The 25,284-nt window shown below is 40.7% G+C and overlaps 1 protein-coding gene across 1 annotated transcript in view; it reads left to right on the top strand.

Annotated features, from left to right (window-relative positions):
* The window catches only part of IGF2BP3 (insulin like growth factor 2 mRNA binding protein 3), a 113,003-nt gene that overhangs the window by 46,514 nt on the left and 41,205 nt on the right, over positions 1 to 25,284 (top strand). The window contains exons 4-5 of the mRNA XM_063410569.1: positions 23,350 to 23,401; positions 23,495 to 23,558. Of these exons, the coding sequence (XP_063266639.1) occupies positions 23,350 to 23,401; positions 23,495 to 23,558 (116 nt within the window). The remainder of the gene's footprint in view (positions 1 to 23,349; positions 23,402 to 23,494; positions 23,559 to 25,284) is intronic.

Below are 25,284 nucleotides of genomic sequence, written 5' to 3' on the forward strand. Positions count from 1 at the left end.
ATGTCCTACTTTGCTTATCCCAACACAGTAACTTGGAACTGTCTTTTGTTTTATTCTGTTTTCCTTTATTTTCTCAGCAGCATGTTTTATGTGATGTATTCTCTATGAGCAAGTGTTGAAAGTGAGGTAGTGTTAAGCAAACATCTGTTCCTATGGAAAATTAGTGGGATTTGTTTCTCAACACCTTGTTTACTAATGCAGCCAAAAAGAGATGCAAATATCTCTCCACTCTGTTTCCCTCCCCGCTCTCCAGTCCCAAGCTGTACTTTTTTCTTGCTTTGATGCCAACAGGAATTTTACACAGTGGTCCCGTGCTGTCCCTATTTACTGTCCTAAGAACAGCACAGTCTGCACATCAGTCACAGCAGCCAAGGCCATACGAAGCTCTTAAAGCAACACTGTCGTTCTGTTAACCCTTCAGAGCAATGTCTGACCACATCTCGTGTCATCTGCTCCTGTCCTCAGACCTGTTTGCTAGTTAACCTCATCTTCTTTCCTGAACTCTGTATGGATAACACTGGATGCAGCTCTCACATGTACTTGCTGTAGGAGTATCTGAGTTCTGTGGACCACGCTGGTCAGCACAAGCATTTAAGTGCTTCATTATCTATGAGAGTTTGAAAAGAAGACACTCTTGAAAGTTCTGTTAACTTTTCTTAAACAGAACTTGAGGTAGTTTCCCAAACTAGTGAAAATGGATTTTGAGGTCAGCATAGCTATGAAAATTTTCTATGCGGTTAGAAAACACAAGTAAACTGACTTAGGTTGTTTTTCTTCCAATTTGTGACTTCAGTCCTGTAACAGTTGAATGACTTCTTCCACTAGAACTCTGGAGAGTGTGTGGCAGCTAATTTTCATCTTTGTATTCAGAATGAGCAGAGCATACCATGGGCTGTTAATTAGTACCTGCTCTAGTATTTCTGTTCCTTGCAAACCTGCTGAGGATGCTGCCGACCACATACTAAGTTGTAAGGTTTTTTGGTGGGATAGGCATGCACATAACTTTAAAGAATAAAACTCTTATGTACAGAAACCTTTCTGTAGTCTTAGGTAGAATGCTGCTTGTCTTGTGTATAACTTTGTCATATTAAAATCTTATTTTATTTGTTTATTACCATGTTTTCAGGCAATGCAGTGCTTCATAGTTGTTCTGTTTGTTCACATATGGCTATGCTAGCTTTCTGACCCAGCTGGTGAAGGTTTGGAGATCTGACCTTGCTGCTGACCAAAGATTTGTTTAATTGCTTGTAGATGGCCAAAGCACAGCTCTTGTGGTGCCCCCCTGCCACTAGAGTGGAGAAAGAAGGAGTTTATATTCTGTTTTCCAGAACTGTGCATCTTTCAGTCCTTGTGTTCCTCACTGCAAAGCTTATTAGCTAAGTGTAAAGGTGCTCAGTGAGTCTGCTGGTGCTTTACAGTAAAGAATTTGCTTGAAACTAGTCAGATGATATTTCAAATGAAGGATACTTGATAGTGGAAAATGCAGCAGACTTGTCTGTAACAGTGGCTAGGGATAGTAGTGTGTATATAGGTATTAATTGAAAGCAGAGGGTCAAGCATTATATGTAGTGGAAAAACCTTTTTTGTTTGATAATTTTTCTTCTATTAACAAATGAGAGCTACCAGGTAAAGCATGACTTTATGGTGTTATGCACTGTGTTAGAGTTTTGGAAGTAGAAATGGTGGTCAGGATTGAGGCATCTTGCATCCTTTAGATGGTTGTACAGGCTTTCATCCAGTGATGAAATGTTTTTCTGGGCTTTTTTTTGAACAGCTGATGCTAGAGGTTTGAAAAGTTGGAAGATTAGTCATATGTAGAACCTAAAATAGAAAACCAGTGGGGAATGTAAGGTCTTTGACAACAGTTCACTTTTTTTTTGCAGACCCTTTATCATTCTTGCCAATCTGAAAGACTTTTCACATGAAAAAAATTAATGTAGTCCATTAGCTTTCAGTTTACTGCCCAGCCCCTCTTGTGCTGCTTCAGGATTTTTGAGTGCGGTGCAGCCATTTCCTTCCGCTTGCGCGAAGCTCTGGGTCTGTGTCAGGAGCCCTGGTGCTGCCCTGGTGAGTCACCCCGTAAAACTGAAGCAGTCCCATGTGATTATTCACACACAAGATTTGGACTCATCTGTCTGTAAATAAGCATGTGCTTGTCTACCTTGTTTTTCCTGTAAGCTGCTGAAGCAGTGAAAGCGCTTTCTAGGCATGTGCCCTTGACACACAATGCTAAAAATAGGGCAGTTTGACATTGCTACAAACTCACAGGCTTCCTAGTTGTCTAAAGAGTCACTCTTCTATTTAAGCAGTCATTTAAACAGGCACGTTTTCACTCAGAGGTGTTCTGGGATGGGGTTTTTTGTGTCCTAATGAAATACACAGCTCTTCCAATTTTTTTTCTGTGTATGAGCGAAGTTAGGCATCATATCTGTAATGCTCTCAATAATTTTTTACAATGTCACTGAAAGAGAGCAGAGGTAGGTTTTGGCCTCTTCAAGGCTTATGTGCCCTTTATGATATTTGTGCTTTATTGAGTATTTTAAGCACTTGTTTCACTTGAAGTCATAATGCTGTCTTTTGTCCTGGTTGTTGTCACCATTACTGAAACTACTTCAGATGTGGTTGAGACCTTGTTAAAAGAATCAGTTATATTAGCCAAAGCTGGTCTATTTTTGACTGTGCTTTTGTCATATCTTTCTTCCAAAAAAGCTGAACTAGTTAAGCCCCTGAAAGCATTTCATGCTGTTTTAACGGCATAACGCTGGGTGCACAGTGCGAAGGTTGCTGTACTTCCCTCAGATGTGTTCCACAAAACTTGTGCTTTGGACCTGTGTGCTGTGACACCATGTGGTGTTTCCCACTGGTCATTCAGGAAGCAATTCCTCAGAGCTCAGCCTGGTTGAAACACAAAGCCTGCATTGGGAGCCTGATCCTGAGAGGCAGCTCTCTGTGCTGAGAGTGGGAAGGGGGATGTTTGGAGCTGGTATGTGAGGCCAGGGGGAAGGGGAGGGGAAGAGAGATTTATTTTAACTAACTGAAAGCTTAATGTAGCTTCCTTCCTTCCCTGCTTCCTTTGCCCTCTCCTTTACCTTTACAGTAAAGGCATACAATAATCTGTGTATCCTTGTATCTGTTGCCCAAAGGAAATGGGTGGGTTTGCCCCAGACTGTCCTCCCAGCGTGCCTGTGCCATGTGGTGTGGCCATGGCATGAAGATGGCACAGGCAAAGCAGGCTCTGAGCAGGGCAGAGTGCTGGGGATGGCTGCTCTGTGAGCAAGGACTCTGCTCAGCCCCCAGCCCAGGCAGTGGAAACATGTTGGTCTGGCAGCCCTGGAAACTCTGCAGCAGCGGAAATGTGATGTGTGGGGAGCAGGGCTGGCTGAGCAAGCAGCATCCGTGGGCCAGGGACAGGCTGTGAAAGTGTTAGAGATGGGAGCGAGCACTGATTTGGGTAGGGCAGGGCTTTGCTTTGCAAGGTTGGTGCCGATGAGAGAGCAGTAGTCTATCTCACGGCCTCCTCATATGGCCTTGCTAATCAGCCTCCTGTTCTCTTGGCGTGGTTGTAGCCAGCTTACAACTCAGCAGATTTGCTGCTCTAGGTGGAGAAATTCCTTGTGCCCCCTCTCTCCACTCCCTCATACACATCCACAGACTTCCCTTGGGCCTTTCTTTTGTAGCTGGTATGTCTGCAAGTCTTTCAACTGCTCCTTGGAGGTCATGATTTGTGGGCTTTGGAGGGCTCTTGCTCCTGTACTGCAGATGCCTTCAAAGCAGTTTGTGTGTTTTTTCAAGTGTGTGTGACTGGTACTATGGGGAAAAACCTGATGCGACTATCCAGGTAGAGGGACGACTCAGAGGTTCAGTGCTGGGAAGCAGCATTTGCAGGGAGCCCTGGCTATGCAAATATAATTTGGCTTATGTCAAAGTTATTGTCCTTTCAAGCAGAATTGCTCTTAGGGCTTGCTCTGTATCCTGCCTTATACCAGCACTTAGTGTTGCGTGGAATTCCTTGACGTTTATATCCATGGAACTCTTGAGTGACTTTCACTTTAAAATAATCTGAGATCCTTGAGAAAATGAATGTTTAGTCTCTGTACTTCATCATTCTCTATTGCTTTAGAAGCAGAACTGAGGAGTTTGCAAGCTGCGCTTAGTTTCTTTCCCAGCTTGAGCCACTATAAAGAACAAGTTACACGGCATTAAAAGACAGAGACCAGGCTGTAAAGCAGTACAAATTAAGCTGTGCATTTCTAAATCATGAATAATTCTGAAAACCCTGTTGCACGAGAGAAATGCATGTCCCTGCATTTTTGAATCCGTTGCAGAAATGGCATATGGTTGGGACAAAGAAAAGGGGAGGAATGTGACTCATGATGCATGAAAATATATAATTCATTGCAGTCTTTCACAGCTCATAAGCAACAATCCAAAAGGAGAAGAAACACAGCTTTAAAAAAAAATCTAAGCATGAAAGGGCTTCCTCTGTTGACATCCAACAGGTTGACACCCTTGATGGGGTGGCTGCACATCTTTGTAAGCAGTGTCCAGACTCAGTTGCTGAGATTTGGGGCCAGTCACCCTCTCCAGGCTATTCCCCTATTGTCACCACCTGCAATGGCTTTTGGCATCCGGTGCCCCTGGCTTGGCTGGAGCTGCAGCGTGGAGCCTCGGTGCAGGAGAACGTGGGCTGCTGCTGCTGGTGAAGCTGCAGGTGCACACCTGGCTCCCACCTTGGGCTTTCTCCCTCCTCTCTGGGTTACCAGGCAGCCTCTCTGTTCTTGCTGCTCACGTGCTCGCTCCACTCAGAGGTGCGGGGCACAGGGCAGCTTTGCCTGCTGCAGCCACTCCCAGATGCTCCTGCCGGGGAAGCCCTGGGGTCTGATTCTGCTCCTGGGTGCTGGGAGCACAGCGTCCTCGGCAGGGAAGAGCATTGCAGGGCATGAGCTCCTTTTCATGCCACTTCACACAGCTGTGTGAGGCTGAACTGCACTGTCTTGTTGCCAGCTTTGCACTCTTTTGAGCTTTTCTTGGGAAGTTACCGTTGTAAACAGGCGTGTGCTTCACATGTACGGCTTTGTGCTGGTGTTTTTAATGAGGAGGGAACGTCGCACCAGTAACGTGCATGCAGTCATTACACAGATGGCTGTATCCTCACACGGTCTGGCTCCTACCAGAGCCACAACTGCATGCTCATTATTAGACTGGGAGCTGTGCGTGAGGGCTGCTCGTGTAGTTGCCTGCGTATTTAAAGTTTGCGCAGATACAATTCTTCTTGGTGGTGCCTGGTAGAGGACCATGCTGCTTTCTTTACTTAGCAGCTGACACTGGGAAGAAAATAAACCCCAGTATATTTGTTGTGAGAGTTTGATTTTTTAAAGCCAAATAAGCAAGACTGGACACATTTTGAGGATCTAGAGTATTTGCTATCTCTGCTGGGAAGGGCAAGGGTGCTGAGCTCTTCTGCTGGCTGACTTGTTCTGAATGATGGAATTTCAGTTTTGACATCCAAGTTAGAAAACTGTGTGTTTTTTGGAGCTGATTGGTGGTTTGTAACCACTGTGACAGCACAACTTATACTTGCATGGGGTAGTTTAGAGGTATACACAATGGAGCATTTATTCACTTTTTATTATTATTGGCCACTGTGAAGAGGTGATTGTATTTTACACAAAACCCCAGAATATTTCAGTCTCTCCATACATAATTTACCACTTGGAATTTTGTAATTATGGTTCTAGTTAAGTTTGCAGTTGGTAACTCCAGAACTTGAACTGTTTGTCTTCTCTCTAATGGTTAGAAAATGAGTGTTTAATTGAAAGGTTTAGAGTGACCGATGGCTGCTCTTTCTTCATGGTGTAACAGCTGAAGGACAGGCATACAGATAGCTTCCTGCCTGGTATGCTCACAGCACTTCTTGGGGGTGGTGTGCTGGTGATGTGTACTTACACATTGCAGTTAAATATTTTCAGAGCTTTGAAGCTGGAATTACAAGATTTTCCTCATCTTTTAAAGGATATTTATTAACTTTATTTTCTGAAGCCAATTATGGCTAAGAATTAAGAGACTTTGTAGTTTGGGCTATTGCCTCTTTATGAGTCTCTGTTACAAACTCAGGTTGTCACCTGTTGCGTTCATGGCACTGCCATAAGTGGTAAGGAGTTCTCGTGTTGTCATTTGTCACTTGTTCTGCGCTACTCTCCTTTTCATGCTCAGTTCCCATTGCCATACTTAGAGGAATTTTTTTAAGGCAAAAATCATATGTAAAAAATGCTAGCCTCCAAACCCCTAAACCAAACCTTTGCTATCTTTTTCTGTTTACAGCTGCAATGATTATCATGTAACCTTAACATCCACCAGCTCTAGAGCTTTGTTTTCCCTTTTTCTTCAAATCACTGCACGCCTATTTGATAATTCTACAATGCTTTTAATTTCCATTTAAGAACACAATAGAAAGTAGATTTTTAGTAGATTTCTAGAGGGAAGAAAAAATAAGTCCTTGTAGTATTGTTTTTTTCCTTATATATTTTGTATTTAAAGAGCAAACGTGTTTACACAGCTGTACTTATTTGCTCCCCCAGTATGTGAACTGTATAAAAGATGGATGATAATGTTTTGTGCCTATGCACTCATGTACAGATTTATATTAACAAATGATGTTTTGCTTTATGACTCCATTTTTGTCTTTTAATGCTGCATAACCTTCACTTCATAGTTGGCTCAAACTGAGAACAAAACTAAGGAGCTTGCAAGCACCTTGGTGCTGTTTCTAAAGCAATAGAGAATGATGAAATGCAGAATCTAAGCATTCATTTTCTGGAGTACCTTGGATGATTTAAAAGTGAAATTTATTCAAGGATTTGATGAATATAGGCCTACTCTCCACCAGTTACTGATATATCAAATTATATTTGTAGAGACAAGAGTTTTAACAGATGATATTTTCCCACTGGTGAGTGGAATGACTGTAGGTATTTCCCTTTACTTCACTTTGCCACCTCCTTTGAGATGAACATCCTCTCTGCTGCTTCTGTCTCCTTGGTCTCTTTACCCCTAAGTGTTTCTCTGGAGGCCTGGGTTTGCTTTTTTTGTGCCACTGTAAGACGTATGTGGACAACTTTTAGGGTATTTCCAGCAGGAGAAGAACACCTGACCAAGAAAGACCTAAGACCATTAAGTCTTTCTACTGCCTTTCAAGAAGATGAAAGTCTTCAAGAGAATAAAATGTTTCAGTACCTGTTGTGAAATGGTAGAAGTCTTAATAAGTATGAAATCCACAGTGATATGGGAAGGGTATCTTTAGTGCTGAGTGTCTAAAAGTCATCCATACTCCAGTTGTACAGATTCAAAGACTGACTTGAAATTACTGAGGTGTAGATGATTGTGCCTCATGCTGGGTGAAATGACCTGGTGTTTAGACCTTGAATATCTCTAGTGATGGTGTTTCATGTAGTTGTTTACAGAATTTGGGAGCCCCACCAAATATCAGAACCAACTTCAGTCTAATGCATCAGACTGGTCTTGGTTCTGACACCAGGTAGCTGCAGCTGTCATGGGGCAAGGTCTGGATTTGGTCCTCAGCTGCAGTCCTACTGTGACAGGAAGACTGATGGTTGGATTGACTGGACTTCAGCAGATACTGAAGGCCAGTGAAAGCATCTGAACTTTAAGCCAATGCTCTGTGCATGCAACTTTGTTTGTCCTTGTTGGCTTTGTCCTCTTCAAAATAGTGTGTGTAGGGAAAACACCACAAGTACCTCAATATTGAGATAAGGGAACACAAGTACAGAGTGTGTACATGTCCAAAGTACAGTATTCAGGTCTCAGAGTACAGGACTTCTGTCTTATAAAAAGATGTGCACAAAGCCAACTGTGTACTGTAAGGCTGCTGTACACCTTTTCCTAAATTAGTAATTTTTAGTGTTGTAAAACTGTCCCTGAGACCTACTCTCAGCTGCTGATGTGAGTTCTAATCATATTTTTTCTCTTTTGCCTGAGGAATATTTTAGTTATGAATACCTTTAGGAGACCAGCTTGAACTGTATTTATTATAATAATATGTCACAATGCTATGACAAGATGCTGAATTCAGTAAATAATATTTCGTATGTCCTACCAGACTTTGAGATGTCACTTTTTAAATGAACTGATTGTGAGTGAAGTGACCAATATTCATGCTGTGCTAATGCTGTGCAGAGCTCTTTGAGATGTGTGTGCTGTGCACACATCCCACAACCTGTATTTTTACTCCTGAAGCAGCTTCTTAAGTCAGCTTGCTCTTCCATGCTGCATCCTGCTATCCTGCAAGTAGGAGGGGTATGAATGAATATGTATAGTATGTTATACGTGTAGATATGCATTTATACATGGTAGAAGGATGCTGTTTTAAATTCTAGAAATAGTATATAGTCAGCTGCATGTATTCAAGTACAAACAGCTGCCATCCACATCTGGAGCAGTGGCAGTGAAGACCTGTGCAGGAGTGTGGGGAGAAATGGGGGGCTGGACTATGTCTGTGAACAAATTTAAGTTATCCCAAGGATAGATTTGCTTAGACTTACATCTGCCAACTGCCAAAACTAGTTTGAATGTTTTTCTAAAAGGTTTCTAGGAGAACAATATTCCATATGGCCTACTTAAGAGAATGTACTAACATGGTTAATATGACAAGTATCTTCACTAGCTTCATGTTTTTCTTGTTAAAGCTTGCTTTTAGCATTTCTCCTGTGATGAAAAGCCAGCTGAAGGTGTTACCTGTACCATAACAAGAAACAGATGAGAGGAAGTGGGTAATGGTTATTTGCTGGCTTTTTAAAAAATTAGACCAAGTATTTATGTAACATGTAGTCACAGATGTAGTCAAGAGTGCAGATAAATCAGGCTTCCTTTTCCCAGAATTTGGGCAGAGATCTCTTGAGTTATTATTTCCTCATTTCTTGTCTGAAGATATAAAAATACCACAAGCATTGAAGATTTTAACAGGAGCTTTAAGGCAGCCAAAACAGTAAGGAACATCATCTCATACAGGCATTGTTGTTCAGAGACTTAGGTTCTCTATTAGTGTCATGTTAGAATTTCTTTGTTGGCTAGATATTTGGAATAAAATTACTTTCAAAGGTAACTTTTCTACTTAGAAAAACCAAAATGGGTAGGGATGAGTTGGAGGACAAGAGGAGTAAGTGATTTCTGACTCCCCAGAAAACGCACTGCTTGGTTATCTCATCTTAGCTCTCCTCACATACAATACCCTGTTCTTATAAAAGTACTGAGGGGAAATTTTGTCTTCTAGTTTTAGTCAAGATTCACAGAAGAGAAAAAAAAACATTAAAAAAGCACTGTAAGTTAGCACTGAGATGACTTCAAGGGAAAGACTGAAAGTGGAGCAGTTGGTCCATCAGTCCAGAGGGCCTGGTCTTTTTCTTATCTAAAAATAGGTTGCTGACTTTTTGTGAATGTCCATTCATATGAGGATTCCTCTGAAAGGGTCAAAGAAAAAAATACCAGGCAAATTGAAAGTGAAATCTGTCTTGTCTGTCTCTGAGCATGCAGAAGTGAACATTAAATTAACCTGTTCATAAATTTAACCTTAGAAGACTCAAGCTGCCTGAAACTGGATATCTAAGATTATATTGAAATGGCTGCCAGAAAAAGGAGGGTCCAAGGCAATTTCTCAGAGTTAAGTCTATCTGGGGTAATGCCTGGTGTGTGCTTTAGGAGCTGTTCTGTGATAGCCATTGCTGATGGAGGTTAAGGGGTGCCCTGCGTTGTCCTGGTGGGAGACAATGCAAGGAATAAAGCTTGCATGGTTCCTTGTCACCATCTATTCATATTTTCAGGCGTTAACCCTGAGGTGATTCCTTTATCATATTGGAAGGCATGAGAACCATTATTAACCAGAAAGAGGGCACACCCTGTGCATGTTGTAGTGTGCAGAGGCAAAGTGTGTCTGCCTTAACTGTGCTTTTGTACCTGAACATCCCAGAACCAGGCTGGAGAGTGACAAGGGGAAAAATCTGGGTTGGGTTTTCCCCGACTTCAAAACCAATATAGTCATCAAAATGTATTGAACTAGCTGCCTTTTTCTTGTGAAAACTCACTGTTGTGGATAAGGTTACATGCAGAAATTTTCCTGCATGCTAGTTGGGAATAACAGCAGATAAGTTGGAGCCTGCAGCTAAGATGAGCATGTTGGAGTGTCTGTTTACAAATCAAATATCTCCCTGGCATGGCCTGCCCTGGCAGCAGAGCTGTGTGTGCACTAAAATTAAAGAGGAGGTTGGAAAGAGAGACATTCTTCATGTTCTGGGCTGGTCTCATTGGTTCAGCAGCATGTACCACTACTGTGCTTCTGGCATGGTAGCCAGTACAACCGCAGTAGCACATTGTGCACTGGTGGGTAAGAGCTCAACAATAAGGGACTGGAAAAGACCACTTTCCATAGAAAGGTTTTGAGAAGGCTGAATATTACCAAAATAATATCACAAAGCTATATAATCTGAAAAGCAACTGAACGGACTGCTCTTGATCTGCTGCCAGACCTCATGGGGTATTGCTTTCCACAGGCTGCTGCAGCATGCTCAGCCATGTTACCCCATCCCATAATTTTTTTTCTGCCATAACTGAGCTTACTATTTGTGCTGATTTGAAAGTTAACCATGCTCTCAAGTAAGCAGAGGGAAAAGTGATTTTACTGTTGCTATGTGGCAGAATGGCCAAATGCTCGCATGTATTTTTGGGATGGTATGGAGTGTTTAGACTTTAAATTCTAGCCAAGGGTGTTCAGGTTTCTAAGCTTGCCTCTGTGCCTGGCAGCAGCTCCTCTAGTGTTGTCAGCCCTGCTGCCAGGGATGTTGTGATGTCCTGGAGGGGACAATATGGCAGCCTGTTAGTCTGAAACTCTCAGATTCATTTAAAGTCAAAGACCTTAAATGTTGGTAAAAGGTCCCCAGTGCATGGAGAGTTTTCTGTTTTTAAAGTAAAAATCCCTGTGATGTCCTCGGCATGTCCTGCCTTGCAGTTTGGAGCAGTAAGTCAGCAGAAAGGTGCCATGTGTAAGCTTCCACGATCTGTGCTGGTGCAGAGGCCTGCTCTCCACATTCAGTGTCCTTGCTCTATTTAGAGTTTCTGACACATTTGCATTGCTTATTGGGAAGTTTGCTTCTAGTTTCACAGAAGAGGGTCATTTGGGCTTTTGCACTTATGTTCTTTACATTTAAATATTTCTTATCTCCTCTGGGATGTTGTGCTCTGTGTCTTGTGGTCTTTATTCATAATTTAAAAACCTGTCTTTATAGTAGAATATGTGCAACCAGCCCACCTTTATTCAGTTGACTCATGTCTGAAGACCATCTTGGAGTACTTCTGTGCTGAGCACGGCTCTGCTGTTTGTTAGAGGGTCTTGTCTGTCATGCTTCTGATTCTCTGCCCTTCTCCCCTGTTTTCAAGTATCTGGGTGATGAAAATTGTGTTGTCAGTGTTGTCTTGTGTTTTCTGGCTTCAAGGCTTCTGGTATACCACTCTTTAAGCATGCTGAGCTATTTCTATCTCCCTGAAAGCAAGCATCAGGGGGTGTGCTATGTGTAAGGGTATGTGGTTATAAGGGAATGTGTATTAGGTGACTTCTAAGGCTTCTGTTACTGCATTTCTCCATCTTTCTCGTTTGTGTTCATCCTATGTTGCCTTGCACTGAGAAGCTGCTCTTGTGTGGCCTCAGACCTGGGATCCTGATCTTCCTATTTGCTCCATTCTCTGACATGGTTGTGATGCTGCTTGTCCCTAAATGCTGTTATTGAGATTTTTTTGGATGGCTTTCAGTACGCCCCTCATTTTGCTAGCATCTCTAGAACTTACTGCTTCCACAATAGCAGGAGACTTCATCAATGCCCTTCCTACAAGGCACAGATCAAGTTCCCTCAGAAATCTCCTCTGACCTCTCCTGCCTCACTCTTCACCTCCATCCCCAGAAAACCTGGCAATGGCTGGCTGCTGGTCCTTGTGTCCATCCATCCTCCCCAGCCTCCCAGCTAGGCTACATTTCCTCCAGCTGCCTGTGCCTCATTTTCATGTCTGGGCAGCCCCTGGCTGCATCTGCAGGCTCGCTGGGCTGCCCTGGTTTGGTGCTGCTTGTCATGCACAACTGCTGATCTCATGCTGGAGGTGAGTGCTGCTTATGCTTCAAAATAAAGTTTTGCCGTGTTCTAGCAGTCTTCTACTACTGCTCTCTGCATCTTCTTGCTATCCTTAGCTCTGAGTATTCTTATCCAGATGCCATGAGCAAGGATTTCAAGATCTGTGGCTCCCTAAATATTCAACAGGCGAATAACCAAGATTTCTTAGTTCCTCTTACACCGCCTCCTCTTTCTTTCCATGTCAATAGCAAAGCACTGAAGTACTCTTTCCCTCAGTGCCTAAAAATCTAATTCCCCTTCTGTTGAGCTGAGTATTTAGCTATGAATCAGTGAAAAATCAGAATGAAGTGTGCATTCATACAGGCGTATACTGGGATTTACACTCCTACTTCCCTTATTTTAAACAGTGCTGTCTTTTTAAATGTCAAAAAATTTGAATTTAAAGTTTTTTAAGGAGAAGGAGTTGTTTTGACAAGGGAACATAGTTTATTGTACAGTAAATGTGAAAGTGGTAAATGGCATACAACTTCTCCATGCAGTATTCTTCACTTTTACTCTTAAATTTTACTGCTACAGATTGTTTTTATTAATGTTCAGGGAAACGTTGCTGTAGAGAGTTATAGTACTTTGAACAGAGGATGGCTTGGGTAGCTACTTATGGAGCAACAATGAAACACAACTTGAGCCACTTATTCAAATATTTGCAGTGCCTGTTCAGAGCATAAGAAAGAGGTTGCATCATAACTGAGCCCAGGCCTCTGGAAAATAGCAGGTTTGTGTTGATGGGTTTTTCTTAAAACCATGTGAATCTGTCTAGCACCTAGTGTAACCAAACTGCTCAGATCCCTGGTCAAGGATGACTTTTAGAAAGGACAGCTCTACTGAATAAAAGAACAGCAAACAGCCCAAAACCATCTATCATCCACAGTTTTAAGTATTTCGTCTTTTCTCTATGAATCCCAGTTCTTGTAAGGAACGAGTGGTAGGTTATTTGTCAGATCTGTACAACTACAGAGTAATAATTACTGCAAAGTGACTGCAACAGTGTAAACTTGCCTCCTTTGTGATTGCATTTCTTTTGTTTTCCTTTTAAAATTAGGGAAAACATTCTAATTTTATTAATAATGTGGTTGAACAATAAACTTCAATGTTGGAGAGCCTGCTAGAGACTGAATACATTCTGCACGGCTGCAAATGGAAACTTCACTACTTTGTAGAAGGCCCTGAGTGCAAGTAGATGGAAGTGAAGATCACTCTTACAGCCTAGGTGTAATTAACTCATTTAATTGTGGCCCTTCTCCTTGAATTGTTCCAGTCATCTTACTCTTCATTTGACTGCTCCTTCAAAACTGACTCTTAAAAGTAATTCATAGTCCATAAGCTGTCAGCCAGTACTCAGCATTCACACTCTGAATTATTTTGTTTTGGTATACATAGGTCAAATGGTATTAACACAGTTCATCTCTTGAAATCTTAATTTCTAGTTTAGATAATTGCATTCAAAAGTTTGTGGCAATTTGTAAACATCCTCTTAAACCTGACCTATCAGATTAGTGCATGAGTTGGTCTTAATACTGGGATTCTTTAAGGTGGACTTGAAAATCTCATAGATCTTGGTAAATCTGTGTTTAACAGGATTTCATTATAATAGTTCTTTAACTTTAAGGGGGATTTTAGTAACTTGGGTTTGAGTGTTGAAAATATGTATACCCTTATTTTTATGACTGAGTGATTAGGTAGCTACTAGACTATGTGTTTTACTAGAGAAGTTTTCTACACGCAAAAATTCTATGTTTCCCCTTTGCTCCAAGGTTCATGTTTTTGAAGTCTGAAGGCTTTGACAGCATGTAATTGTTATTGTTTGCAAAGCTTTCATCTTTGTGTTAGCACTGTGGAGATCTTTACTGTGGATTTTATTTCAATTTAGTTCTGCAGCTCAAGTAACTCAAGCACTTGAAGGTGGTGTACTTGTTCTACCAGGATCACTCCTCCTTGCTATAAAGTGTATATAATTTTTGCTTTTGTTTGATCCCAGGCTTCAGTTCTTGAGCCTTGCTACAACTCCTCTCCACTTTCTTTTTTTTGGTGCCCAATCATCACAGTAGGGACTAGGTAAGGTTGTCCTCTTTCCTCCGCTCTGTGGCTGTATGGAAATAGCCGTACAAACGGGAGAGGTGGGTTTAAAAAAAAGGAAGAAGCCTTCTCTAGCTGTGGGGAGTGACCTGTGTAATTTCAGGTATAGCTGTCACAACTAAAGTGGGTAACTGGGCTGTCCTGTGAGTTAGGGGGCAGCTGCTGGTAGTCTGCACTAAGGGGCAGGAGTTTTGTCATGCCAGCATATCTAGAGAGGGGAAGTGTGTGATATGTACTGACGGCTTGAGGAGAGTTTTGGATGAGGATCTCCAGGAATGCAGCCCCATGTAAGTCTCTGTAAACGCAAATAACTGTTCCCTCCCTTCAGCAGTCCCTTGTATTTCAGAACCTCATTGCTCATAGAGGCCAAACCTGAAATGTCTGGTCCACAGCAGTGCTGTCCCTTAATAGAGCTGCTGGGAAGCCAAAGACATGGCATACGTCCTATGGATGACCATTTTAAAAAGGGAGAAGGGGAATCTCATAACTCCAGAAAAATGCTTTAATCTTTTTATAGTTTTTCCTGGTTATAAAGAGATTCAAGATATTCATGAAGTGCTTGTTAAGAACTTATCTTTTTCCTGAAAGCTTGTCATTTTGCATCTTGTGCACAATAGAGGGAATGTCTCAGATGTGATCTCCATCTGAGTTATATATAATGTACTTCCTTTTTATCTGCACTAATCTGTGAACTAAATCCATTTTACAGGATTTTCCTCTGTGATTCCCTCTACCATTTTTTGGTAGTTACAAGCAGACCTTAGAAGAAATTCTTTAAGTTAAAATATGGGGCAACCTTCTCAGGAAAGATTTCCCTGGTACCAAGCTCTGACTTGGCTCTGTTTCTACAAAGCACAGTTATATCTGTACCAGAGGAACACTTCTCATGTATGTATCCCCTTCTTGAAATTATACCTGTGCCCTTGTGGAGAGATTTCCTGGAATTTGTAACTGTTGATAGGTTCCAAAAGATGATTTAAAAATTGATTTTTTTTCAGTCTGACAGATATTTGTTATAATTGCAGGATTCCAGCTTTACAGAAGGCATTTTTTTGAATGCACAAACTATTATTGTGCTGAAACTAAAAATATCAGGCTAGCACCAGCCTTGCAGAGCAGTAATGAAGTAGCATCAAGACTTTTAAATAGCTACAGAAAATAGCTTTTAAAAGTGCTATTTTTGCACACACAGACAAAAGAGAGTAAAGTGTATAGGAGAAATACAATTTTCCCTGATAAAGCTTGCAATTAAAAAGAACACATTTTCTGTAATGACATGTAGGTAGCAAAATTGAGAGGGCTGAAAGGTTGAAGGGGAAAGGAAAAAACAAACGTTTCTGTTCTAGTTTTCATCGCCTGGAGCAGGACATGGCAGCTTGCACTGTCAGCCTGAGCCACAGCCTTCCTGATGGAGAGCAGTGCTTGATGCCTGCACAGGAAAGTGTTGAAACTGCCAATAAGGCAGTGAATGTGTCCTCCTATAGTGCTGTGAGTAAAGCACAGTCCTTTATCCCAGTGTCTTTTCCAAACATTCTTTTAAAATGTGCTGGTCCCCTTGCTTTTGTGCAGTCTATCATTTAATCAGAGTTGGGTAATGAGTGTTCACTGGATAGTAATGCTTTTATAACTTTTTTTGTCTTTCCCTTTGGCAAACTACAAGTGACATACGTAGAAGTAGCGAGGAGTGTTTCCACTTAAGCTGGCCGCCTGGGTTCGAGGGGAGGCAGATGAACATGAGCTGGTGCTGCTGCTGCACCCCACCACGTTTCACAACACCCATCTGCCAGCCCGGCACGTGATCCTGCCCTCACGCCCAGCCGCAGAAATGTCCTGGTAGCCTGAGGAGGGGGGCCCAACACTGCCCACAAGGAGCTACTGGGAGTGGGAATTAGCTCCATAAAACAGCCAGTCAATGTGACAGCGCTTTTTAATTTTCTGGAAATAAGGATAAGTATTGAATCGGGAGCATTAGCATTAGTGTTAACACTGGAGTTTATGAACCAGGTTATCTGAAACTGCTCTTGAAGTTACACCTTTACCGTGAAGAGAGGAGAGATCAATGAAGTATTGTAGCAGATATTGTGAGGTGCTTAATTGCATTCAGATAATGTTGCATAAATACTTATTCTTTGTGTTTTCAAACTTGTTTTCATTTAATTTAGATGAAGGGTGAATGGAAGCTGCCAATTTGGCCGTCTTTACATGATTCGTTATTTCATAATACCTGTATCATATTCCCTCTCACTCCTTTCCAAACCGAATTATCCTGCTCCCTTTAATCTCTTTGTGAAGGAGGCCACCCATGCATCTAATAAGTGGGGTTTTTTGCTTTTCTCTTAAATATTTCTCAAGTACTTTTTTTAGCCTTGCAGACCATTTAATGCCATTTGTCAGCCTTGATACTATGATTTTTCTTTCTCCATCTCATACATCCTTAGCATAATGTACACTAATCTTTCTTCCTTATCAGACATTAAAGAGACTATTTCCAGCTTAGGGTGTGATGTGGGAACATGAAAGCACATGAGAACTTTTTGTGTGCTCTGTTCAGTAGCTGGGCTAATTTTGTAGCCCAAAAATCTTTTGAAATTTCTTCTATTTTCAGAGCTTCATTAGAATATTCTCTTAGTGAATTTTTCTATTGTATGAGCTATTTAAAAAAAAAAAAGAGAGAGAGGGGGAGTTTTGGTGCTGATGTTATCTGTAATGATTTATCATGTTGCTTATACTTGTTGGATTCCTTTTCTTTTTTTAGAAACCTACCTCCTATTGGTAAATCAAGGTAATTATACGTTAAGCAATTTCTGACTTAGCAGATTCAAGGCAGGTCCTTTTAAATGTTATTTAATAATAGTGTGGTTTTAAAGCATTTAATCCTCTCTTTCCATTACCTTTCTTTAAATATACACAGGGTTGTCTGTGGATATATACAAAAATTTAAATGGTCCAGCAGAATTATCTGGAAGTACTTAAACACACGTGGTATGTGGAGTTAGTTAGAATAGTTACACTCATAGTTGTATGTGATGCTCTACCTGAGACCTATTTTCAGTTGCTTTCTAGCTTTTGCTTAATTTGAAACACTGAAATTGAAATAGTCCACCACATCTCTTACCTCCTTATTTTTTTAAGTGAGCATTTCAGAAGTCCCATAGTGACAGCAAGGTAAACCAGGACCTGGTGTTTGCCCCTAGCACTGTAGGGAGGGATGTTGGCTGGGGCCAGAGGGTGGCTCTGCTGTCACTGACAAGTCCAGCCTGTGCAGTGCAGATGATTAGTCCCTAGGAGTTGTGACCCAGTTATTCACCACACACTTTCTTAATTTTGTAGCAAGTCGAGGACTTTGTGGCAGACAAACCCTTTTGGTTAGGGGAATCGAGTGTTGCCACGGCAAACTGAATCCTGCACGTTCTGGTCTCTGGGGCTGTGCTAACCTCCCTAAGCAGAAGTTGCCATTAGTTGCTAACAGTGTCTTCAGCTTGTCTTGTGATGAGCCTGAGGTCTCTCTTGCAGAAGTGCCGTGTTCTCCTTACTACCAAAAGTGGCTTTGAAGCTGCCCTTTGAACACACAGACGTGCTGAGCACTATGGAAAACCAAGCCCTCGGTGTCCAAATTGGTCACTCAATTAGTAGTTCCTTTGACAATTTTGTCTTTGTTCTCTGTGGTTCAGCATTACATTCTTAAAACCCTGGTAATGCCACCTAAACAGAATTGTATTATAGGGTAAACTTATTATTAGTTTTGAACATTTGGATATAACTGTAAGTTCCCAGGAGAAGAATTCACTCCAGGGTTTGTATGGGATGTGGTAAATAAGCCAGAGTTATTGTTTTCAGGCGCTGCCTTTCTGGTGTGTGCAAACAATGACTTCAGCAGCTTCCAGGCTTATTTTTCTGATTCTTCAAGACTATGGTCATGGTTTCATGAGACAGTAAACTGGGTTGTGGAGGGCCTACAAGATGAAAAACACCATCACCACATGCTGCAGTGCATTGAGCCATTTCAGACTGGCTTTGCCTATTCAAATGCCTTCATGAGGTTTTGGAAAAATAACTGTGTCCTGTGACCATGTACTGGATTGGGTATTCCATGTCCATGCTGCTTTGCCTTTACGAGGAACCAGCATGCTGTGACCTTTTTGGTGAAAATAGGCCAAGTTGTCATGTTGGGGCTGTGGAGGGGTGGCAGTGGGGCAGAGAGGCTGCCCAGGCTGGGAGATGCACGGGGTGACCTGGGGCTGAGTTCACCTGTCCACCACGGTCTCCATTCAGGCAGGCAGTGTAATCCAATTATTGCACCTTTCAAAAATAATCCTCAGGACTTTATTAGGGGCTTCTTCATTTTAGTTGTCCTTGCAAAGCTGTGCTAGCTGGGACCCTTGTTGGTGATACTGTTTCTTTTTACCAATCAAAAATAACACCAAACTGAAGGTGCTTTGGAAGAGCATTTTTGCCATGGTCAGTTGTCAGCAGCTGGTGTGGCTGTGGGAGGAACAGCACCTTCGCCAAATTAATGTCACACCTCCAAGTCACAAAATGCCAAGTCTGCTCCTGCTGCACTGCAAATTCTAGTACACCAGGTCTGATGGGGACCATATCAGTCTAGCTGGGCTCAATTAATACAGTTAATGGAAAATGGCATTATGGTTTTGGTGGTGTGGGGTGGTTTTTTCTGTTGTTGTTTGTTTTTGGTTTTGTGTGGGCTTAGGTATATCAAGAAAGTACTTGAAACATGCAGATGGCATTTGTGGTTCAGCCAGGTTCAGTATCTGTGATATCAGCACTGTTCTTTACCCACCCACATTCTCCTTTCCTTATCTGGCTCTTTTGTTTTCCTTCACCCCTACCCTTTTCCTCTGTTAAATCAAAATTGTTTGTTTGTTTGTTAAATCACATTGTTAAATCACATTCAAAGCCTTTGAAGCCAAAAGATTTTATGTGGTTTTTCTACTGAATGACCCTAATACTTCTGTCTCTTTTAGCCCCTGCTATTTATGATTTCAGTCGTATTTGTCATGTTGACAAGGAATTTTAATTCCTTGTCAACATGACACAGATGTCATGGAAACAAGGTGGGCAGTGGTGGTCTAATGGATTTGGTCCACAGGAGTGGAGAAAATAACTTGGGGTTCCACAGCACCGCTGTGACGTTCCTGTCGCTAAGTGCATGTGTGAGAGAGAAACAATATGGATAACTGTGCTTACAGACCAGATGTCTTGAGACTAATTTCCTTACAGTGTATGGCAGAAGTCCTACAGCACTGTAAGATGATGTGTATAAGATAGCTTGCTCTGAAAGTGCAGAAAACAACTGCTCTGATTTGTTCAGAAGTGCTATTTCTAAACCTGTGAAATGTGTATGAGAACTGCAGTATTTTAACATGTGCATCAAGCTCTCGGTTTCACTGAAGAGTAATGTTTCCTTCTTTCTTTTTTCCATGTAAAGCAGCCTTGATTTGTGGGGCTTGGTGTAGGGTAATGCTGTTTATAATGAAGTCAGAATTGGCTTTTAGAGCCTGATGAATGAAAGTCCACAGTATAAGACTGCAGCTTTTTGTGAGAGAGACATCTGTGCTATAACAAGAGCAGGAGACCCAATTTAGACAACTGCTAGAAGGAGAGCTCAAGAAAAGGAAAGACCTTTTTTTTCTAGCTTAGATTAAATATTTGTACAAATAAACTTTTCAGCTGCTCATCAGAATTGCTGCTGCACCACCAACTTGGCTTTGAATTTTGTTCTGATTGCCCAACAAGGCTGTACACGAAGAGTGTTACGGAAGCGCAGCTCAAACAAAACATGTTTGTTTTGCACCAGAACTATAGGCTTTGGGCTAGACAGAAAAATTTGGGGAGAGGGAAAAGATAGTGAGAGACATATGAAGAAATGAAAGATGTGAATAGAAACTGAGTGTTGCAGTAAATACATGTGAAGCAAAAAACGCATGCAGGAATCGAGTTTTGTGTTTTCGAAGTGAGTTACAATAGAGGATCTGGCTTTGAATATGACTGCAGTGACTTCTCCCAGCTGGATCAACTGGTTTAGTTGAAATTGTTCTTACCTATGAAGCTTACTCCTCACACACACACACACCTCAACGGCTGCTGAAATGCACTTTTGTACTAGTGCATTTTAAGTAGTGTTAAAAAGCTACCTCTGCAGTGTTGATCACATGTAAAGTCCTGCTGCACGAGGCTGATGGTGATGAAAATTCAAGTTTCTCCTGAAGAGACAGTGCTGTAGAGAACAAGTGCTATTGACCAAAGAGGATTGTTTCTCATTTTGGTTAAAGCAAGCTCTGATCCTTTGAGGAAACTTCTTATAAATCTGTTCAGTAAAGCAACTCTTTTAAGAACATGGGAACCCAAATCACTTGGATTAAAGCCCAGATGGACACTGTCTCTGACTGAAATGGATCAGAAGAGGATTAAGGTGCAGTGTAAGTGGGGAACTCCTGTTGGAGAGGGGTGTGATGGTGAATATGCCATTCTGGGCTGCTCCTCAACATTAACCGCAAAGCAGCCTTTGGGTTCTTAGGCTCCTGGGAGCAGATACAAGGAATAATGTGTTGAGAAGTTTCTGATGTCTGATCACAACCACACTTTTTCATGTTTGTTTCATCAAATACTTTTTAGAGTACTTTTAAAAGTTGTGTGGATTCAGCTTTTAAAGCATTTCTATTCTTGGTGAAGATGGTGACTTTAATATGTGGGTCTCAATATGAAAGTATGCTTAGCCCAGTATACAAATTTAATATAGAAATACCTTACAAAATATTGATTATTACCAAGCAAACTGTTGTAGTACCTCTGGCATCCTAGCACTGCTTTTTGCCTGTATGAATAGGGGTGAAAATCAGATTCTGTGTTGAAATGATGCAGCTTTGGAGCAGAGTGGGCATGAGCTGGTGCTCTGCACAGTTCCAATGTAACAACAGCTAAACATTTGCTCCTGTTGCGGCACGGTCTGCGGTGTAGAACAGCACAGGTGTTCGCATACTGCAGGGACAAAGGAATTGCTTCATCAGACTAATGAACTCTTTGGTGTCCTATTTCAACTAAACATCTCAGAAAGGATCTCTAAGCTAGGAAAAGCTTTGCTTTTCTTGTTTTAAACCCCTGATACCACCTGAGATTCTGTTCACCCACTGGTTTCAGCAGATCCCTTAAGCAGCCTGTGGAAGAAGGTTTTCCTCTAATCGCATGCTGTGGCTCTCCTGGCTTGTGTGAGGTGCAGCTGCAGAACTGCAAGACCTCACAACTCTCCCACTCATCTGTGCCAGTGTTTTAATTGTCTTAAAAGGATCTTCCACAGAATTTTAATTTATTATAACCCCCTGGAGCATCTCTGCTTTAGTAATATTTAGCAAATTTCAGAGCAAACATTCACTTAGATTCCAGTTGTCAGATCCGAGGAGTGGCAGAAAAATTATTTTTTAGGGGATTGAAAAGCCTAACTCTCAGACTAGACTAATCTCTACTTGTAGAATGAGAGGACAATTAACAACTTGTCTGTGAAAACAAAACAGTTGCCAAGAAAACTTACTAGAGCCTCTACAAGAAGCTTGGGGAAATTCTGCAGTTAGAAGCAGAAATGCGTTGCTCAAACTTGACGAGCACTGCACTGTCTTTTAAATATCTGGTTTGAAATGTTGCCTTTGAAACATCTATGTGCAGTTTAAACTTTAGTAGGTGGTAAAGAGTGGAAACTGCACTGATGTAAGTTGTCTTCAGGTTTGTTGTCTTCAGTTGTCTTGGGTACAAACTGCAGTCTATCTTAGAAGTGTCTTTTGCATTGCAGTGATAGATTGTTCGATTATAATTTAGGAATTTTAGTCTCATGAAGATGTAGACTGAATTTTACATTTTACATTTTTAGGGACTGGGCTTTTGTGCACACTCGATATAGCAAAGGGAACTGTACTGCAACGGGAAGTGGCACAGATGCTTTTTTATGCCTACTGCCTTCCTTCTATCTTTGCTTCCTTGCTTCCTTCCTTTCCCAAAGGGGTTTCCTCCCTTTCTTACTTACATTTCCCCTTAAGAGACTAGCTGAAGAAATGTCACTTTGGTTACAGAGTGGATTGCAAGCTTACTTTTTCACTTCTTGTTGTAAATTGTGAACGTTTCCAGCATCAGTTAAATTTCTGAGTCAAAACGTTAGGATGCAATACACCACAATGATACTCTTGTGTCTGTGCTAGTTACTGCCAGAGTCACCATTTTCTGCAACATTATTTCTTGCCAGGAAGAAAATAAACCCTATAGCATGTGAATTTGATGTGGTACAACTGTGGGTGTGCTAATGCTTTTACTGGAATACTCTGACACCCTGATTTTTTCCCAGAAGTTTGTGTACTTCCCCCTTCATCCTCCATTTGACTAGAATAAAACAAACTATGCAAAATAAAGCTGCTTAATTTAGATTGATTTTGCCCCTTGTCACATACATTTATCTGTTTCTTCCTAGCTTTCTACAGAAGGAAAAATTGTGACTTTCAAATAATGATGAAGATACTGGAATGGTGATCTTTGAGAAATCTGTCAAAATAATTGTGAAACAGCTCTTCACGTGCTCGTTGTTCTTGTTACCTTCTCTACACAGACAATTCCCCACTAAGGAAGAGAATAACACTTTTATATACAACCTAAATGTGTTGGGAGGAAGAATCCCAACAACTCCAAGCAGGGACAAAGTTAGATATATGTTCTTGGAATACATGGAGAAAGCTTTATTTTGAATTTGCTGTTCTCTAGCTCTTTCTGCCTTTACTTTAGCCCACTCTGAGAGCAGGTGACTTGGAGGTTTATCTTCAAAGTTTGGAACGTACAATGCAGTGTGACTTCCTGAAGTTATATTTTGTATTTTCACGTTAATCAAAGTTTAAATGCAGATTTTCTGATATGAGAGAGAAAACGAGCAATATGTGCTTGTTCTTCTAGCAGTAATAATTTCTGCTTCGTTGAAATGGCTGTCTTAAATGATCTATATTCTCCTACAATAATTTTAAAAATTCTGGTGGTTTTCAGAGATTTTTTTGTTGTGTTAATCTGCTTTGAAATTTAAATCTGTCACTTCTTTTATCTCTTACAGGTGTTGGATAGTTTGTTAGCTCAGTATGGAACTGTGGAGAACTGTGAGCAAGGTACTGTTTCCACTCTCAATTTGCTTTTGCATTTGTAATGGGAAGTGAGTGCACACTGAACTCACCCTCCTCCTTTTGCATTTTCTTTTCTAGTGAACACTGACACAGAGACTGCAGTTGTAAATGTAACATATGGCAATAAGGACCAGGCTAGACAGTGAGTATCTTATTTAGTTGTTTCTGTCACCTAACTTGCATTTTGGAGTTCATGTTGTGGTAACTTTGCATATATAAATGTGACTCTGCTTCTGGTCACATCACCATTTTAACAATAAATTAAGGCTTGACTTTTAAGAAAGTCTGGTGTAATTAACCTTAATTAATAATTTTTTATAATCTTTTCTTTCACTTTGAAAAAAAGTAAATTAATAATTACAAAAAATGGAATAATTGAAGGAATTTATTTTATTTTATTGAGGAGAGTAGAAATATAATTTGCCAGTGAGAGAGGATGGGAGTTGCTTTTTAATGATTTTTTTAAAATCATGTTTTAGTGATATCTTCTTGCAGTCTGCATTGTTTTCTGTTTCTTAACAAACAATCATAGCAAAAATAACAGAAAAAAAAAATTATAGCTGCTAACCAGAATACAGGGCTTTTTTATTAGAAAATTTGATGCTGCTTCCAGACACACAAAAGGTGTAATCTATATACCTAAAATAATTTATTTGGTATTTTTGAAATCTAGACCACCTGTTTTATGCTTGCTTATATATTTAGTTATTGAGAACTTTTAATCTAGATATTAAAATTTTAAAATATGTTTTACTTACTCATTGTTTGTGCATACTTTTCCTGTGTTATGTACTATGCTAAAGGTCTAATTTTGCTTCTCTGCCACAAAAAAAAAACATGTGCGGTCCTTAAGTTTTAACCTGGTGACATAAACATACTTCCTCTCTTTCTAGTCATAGCAGGTCAAACAAAACCAAACTCATTTAACAGCCTACAACAATCTTTATATTTTAACTTTGAAATTTCTGCCACCTTGTGGCAAACTAAAACCAGCAGCTAAGATGCAGAGTGTGCTTATGGTATGCATTAATTCAAAATTACAAATGAAATAATATTTGTACATATAATTAAGTAATTATGATCTGTGCGTAACTTGAATGCAACACATGTATTTAATCTTTCAAAGCATTAGGTTACTTGTAAGTGTATTATAAACAAATGTGGTGGGAAACTTGTGTCAGCGGTATCTCCTGTGTACACTGGAGCTGAAGGGAAACAATGTTTTCCTTAAATTCACTATTTAACTTTCCTCAAAACCTGAATTGTTCTAACAAGTTCTTCAGGTTCTTTTGTTGCTTTTGATCCTGTTGTACAGCAGTTAAGAAAGGCTGTATTTCTAGTTCTGAAGAAATTTATGGTGCAATATTACAGATTAACACTACCTGTGCCAGTTTCTCCTTTGAAAATACAAGAAGGAAGTACTAAAAATACCATGGAAAGAAGCATGATACATTTTTTTGAGCTGTCATCTGTGATGTGGGTTTCTGGACTTGTGCACTCCCTTCTGACGAGGAAAACAAGTTTCTCCCCCAACTTTACTTGCTAAATGTTAAGGTCAATGCCAAGGAAAAGCTGGGATTAGTAAAGACTATGAAGAAGTGCCCAAGATAATTTTTTCTTTTTCATAAGACCATGTGACACTAACTGAGAACCTCTTGAGTCTGAAGCAGGCAAATTGGCATGCAGCACGGAGGTTGTAGGGGAGCTGAAGCAATACAGGTTGAATGATGGCAGGTTGGTTCCTTGGAACAGGTAGAGCAAGTGGAGGAGCATTGGTTTGCATTTGTGAATGGTTTCACATGGACAATATCATGTACATATTATGTACAAAAAAAAGTTTGCTCAGATTGTCTGAGTTTGAGAGGTGA

Source organism: Prinia subflava, chromosome 1 (assembly GCF_021018805.1).
Source record: "Prinia subflava isolate CZ2003 ecotype Zambia chromosome 1, Cam_Psub_1.2, whole genome shotgun sequence".
NCBI classification, from domain to species: Eukaryota; Metazoa; Chordata; class Aves; order Passeriformes; family Cisticolidae; genus Prinia; species Prinia subflava.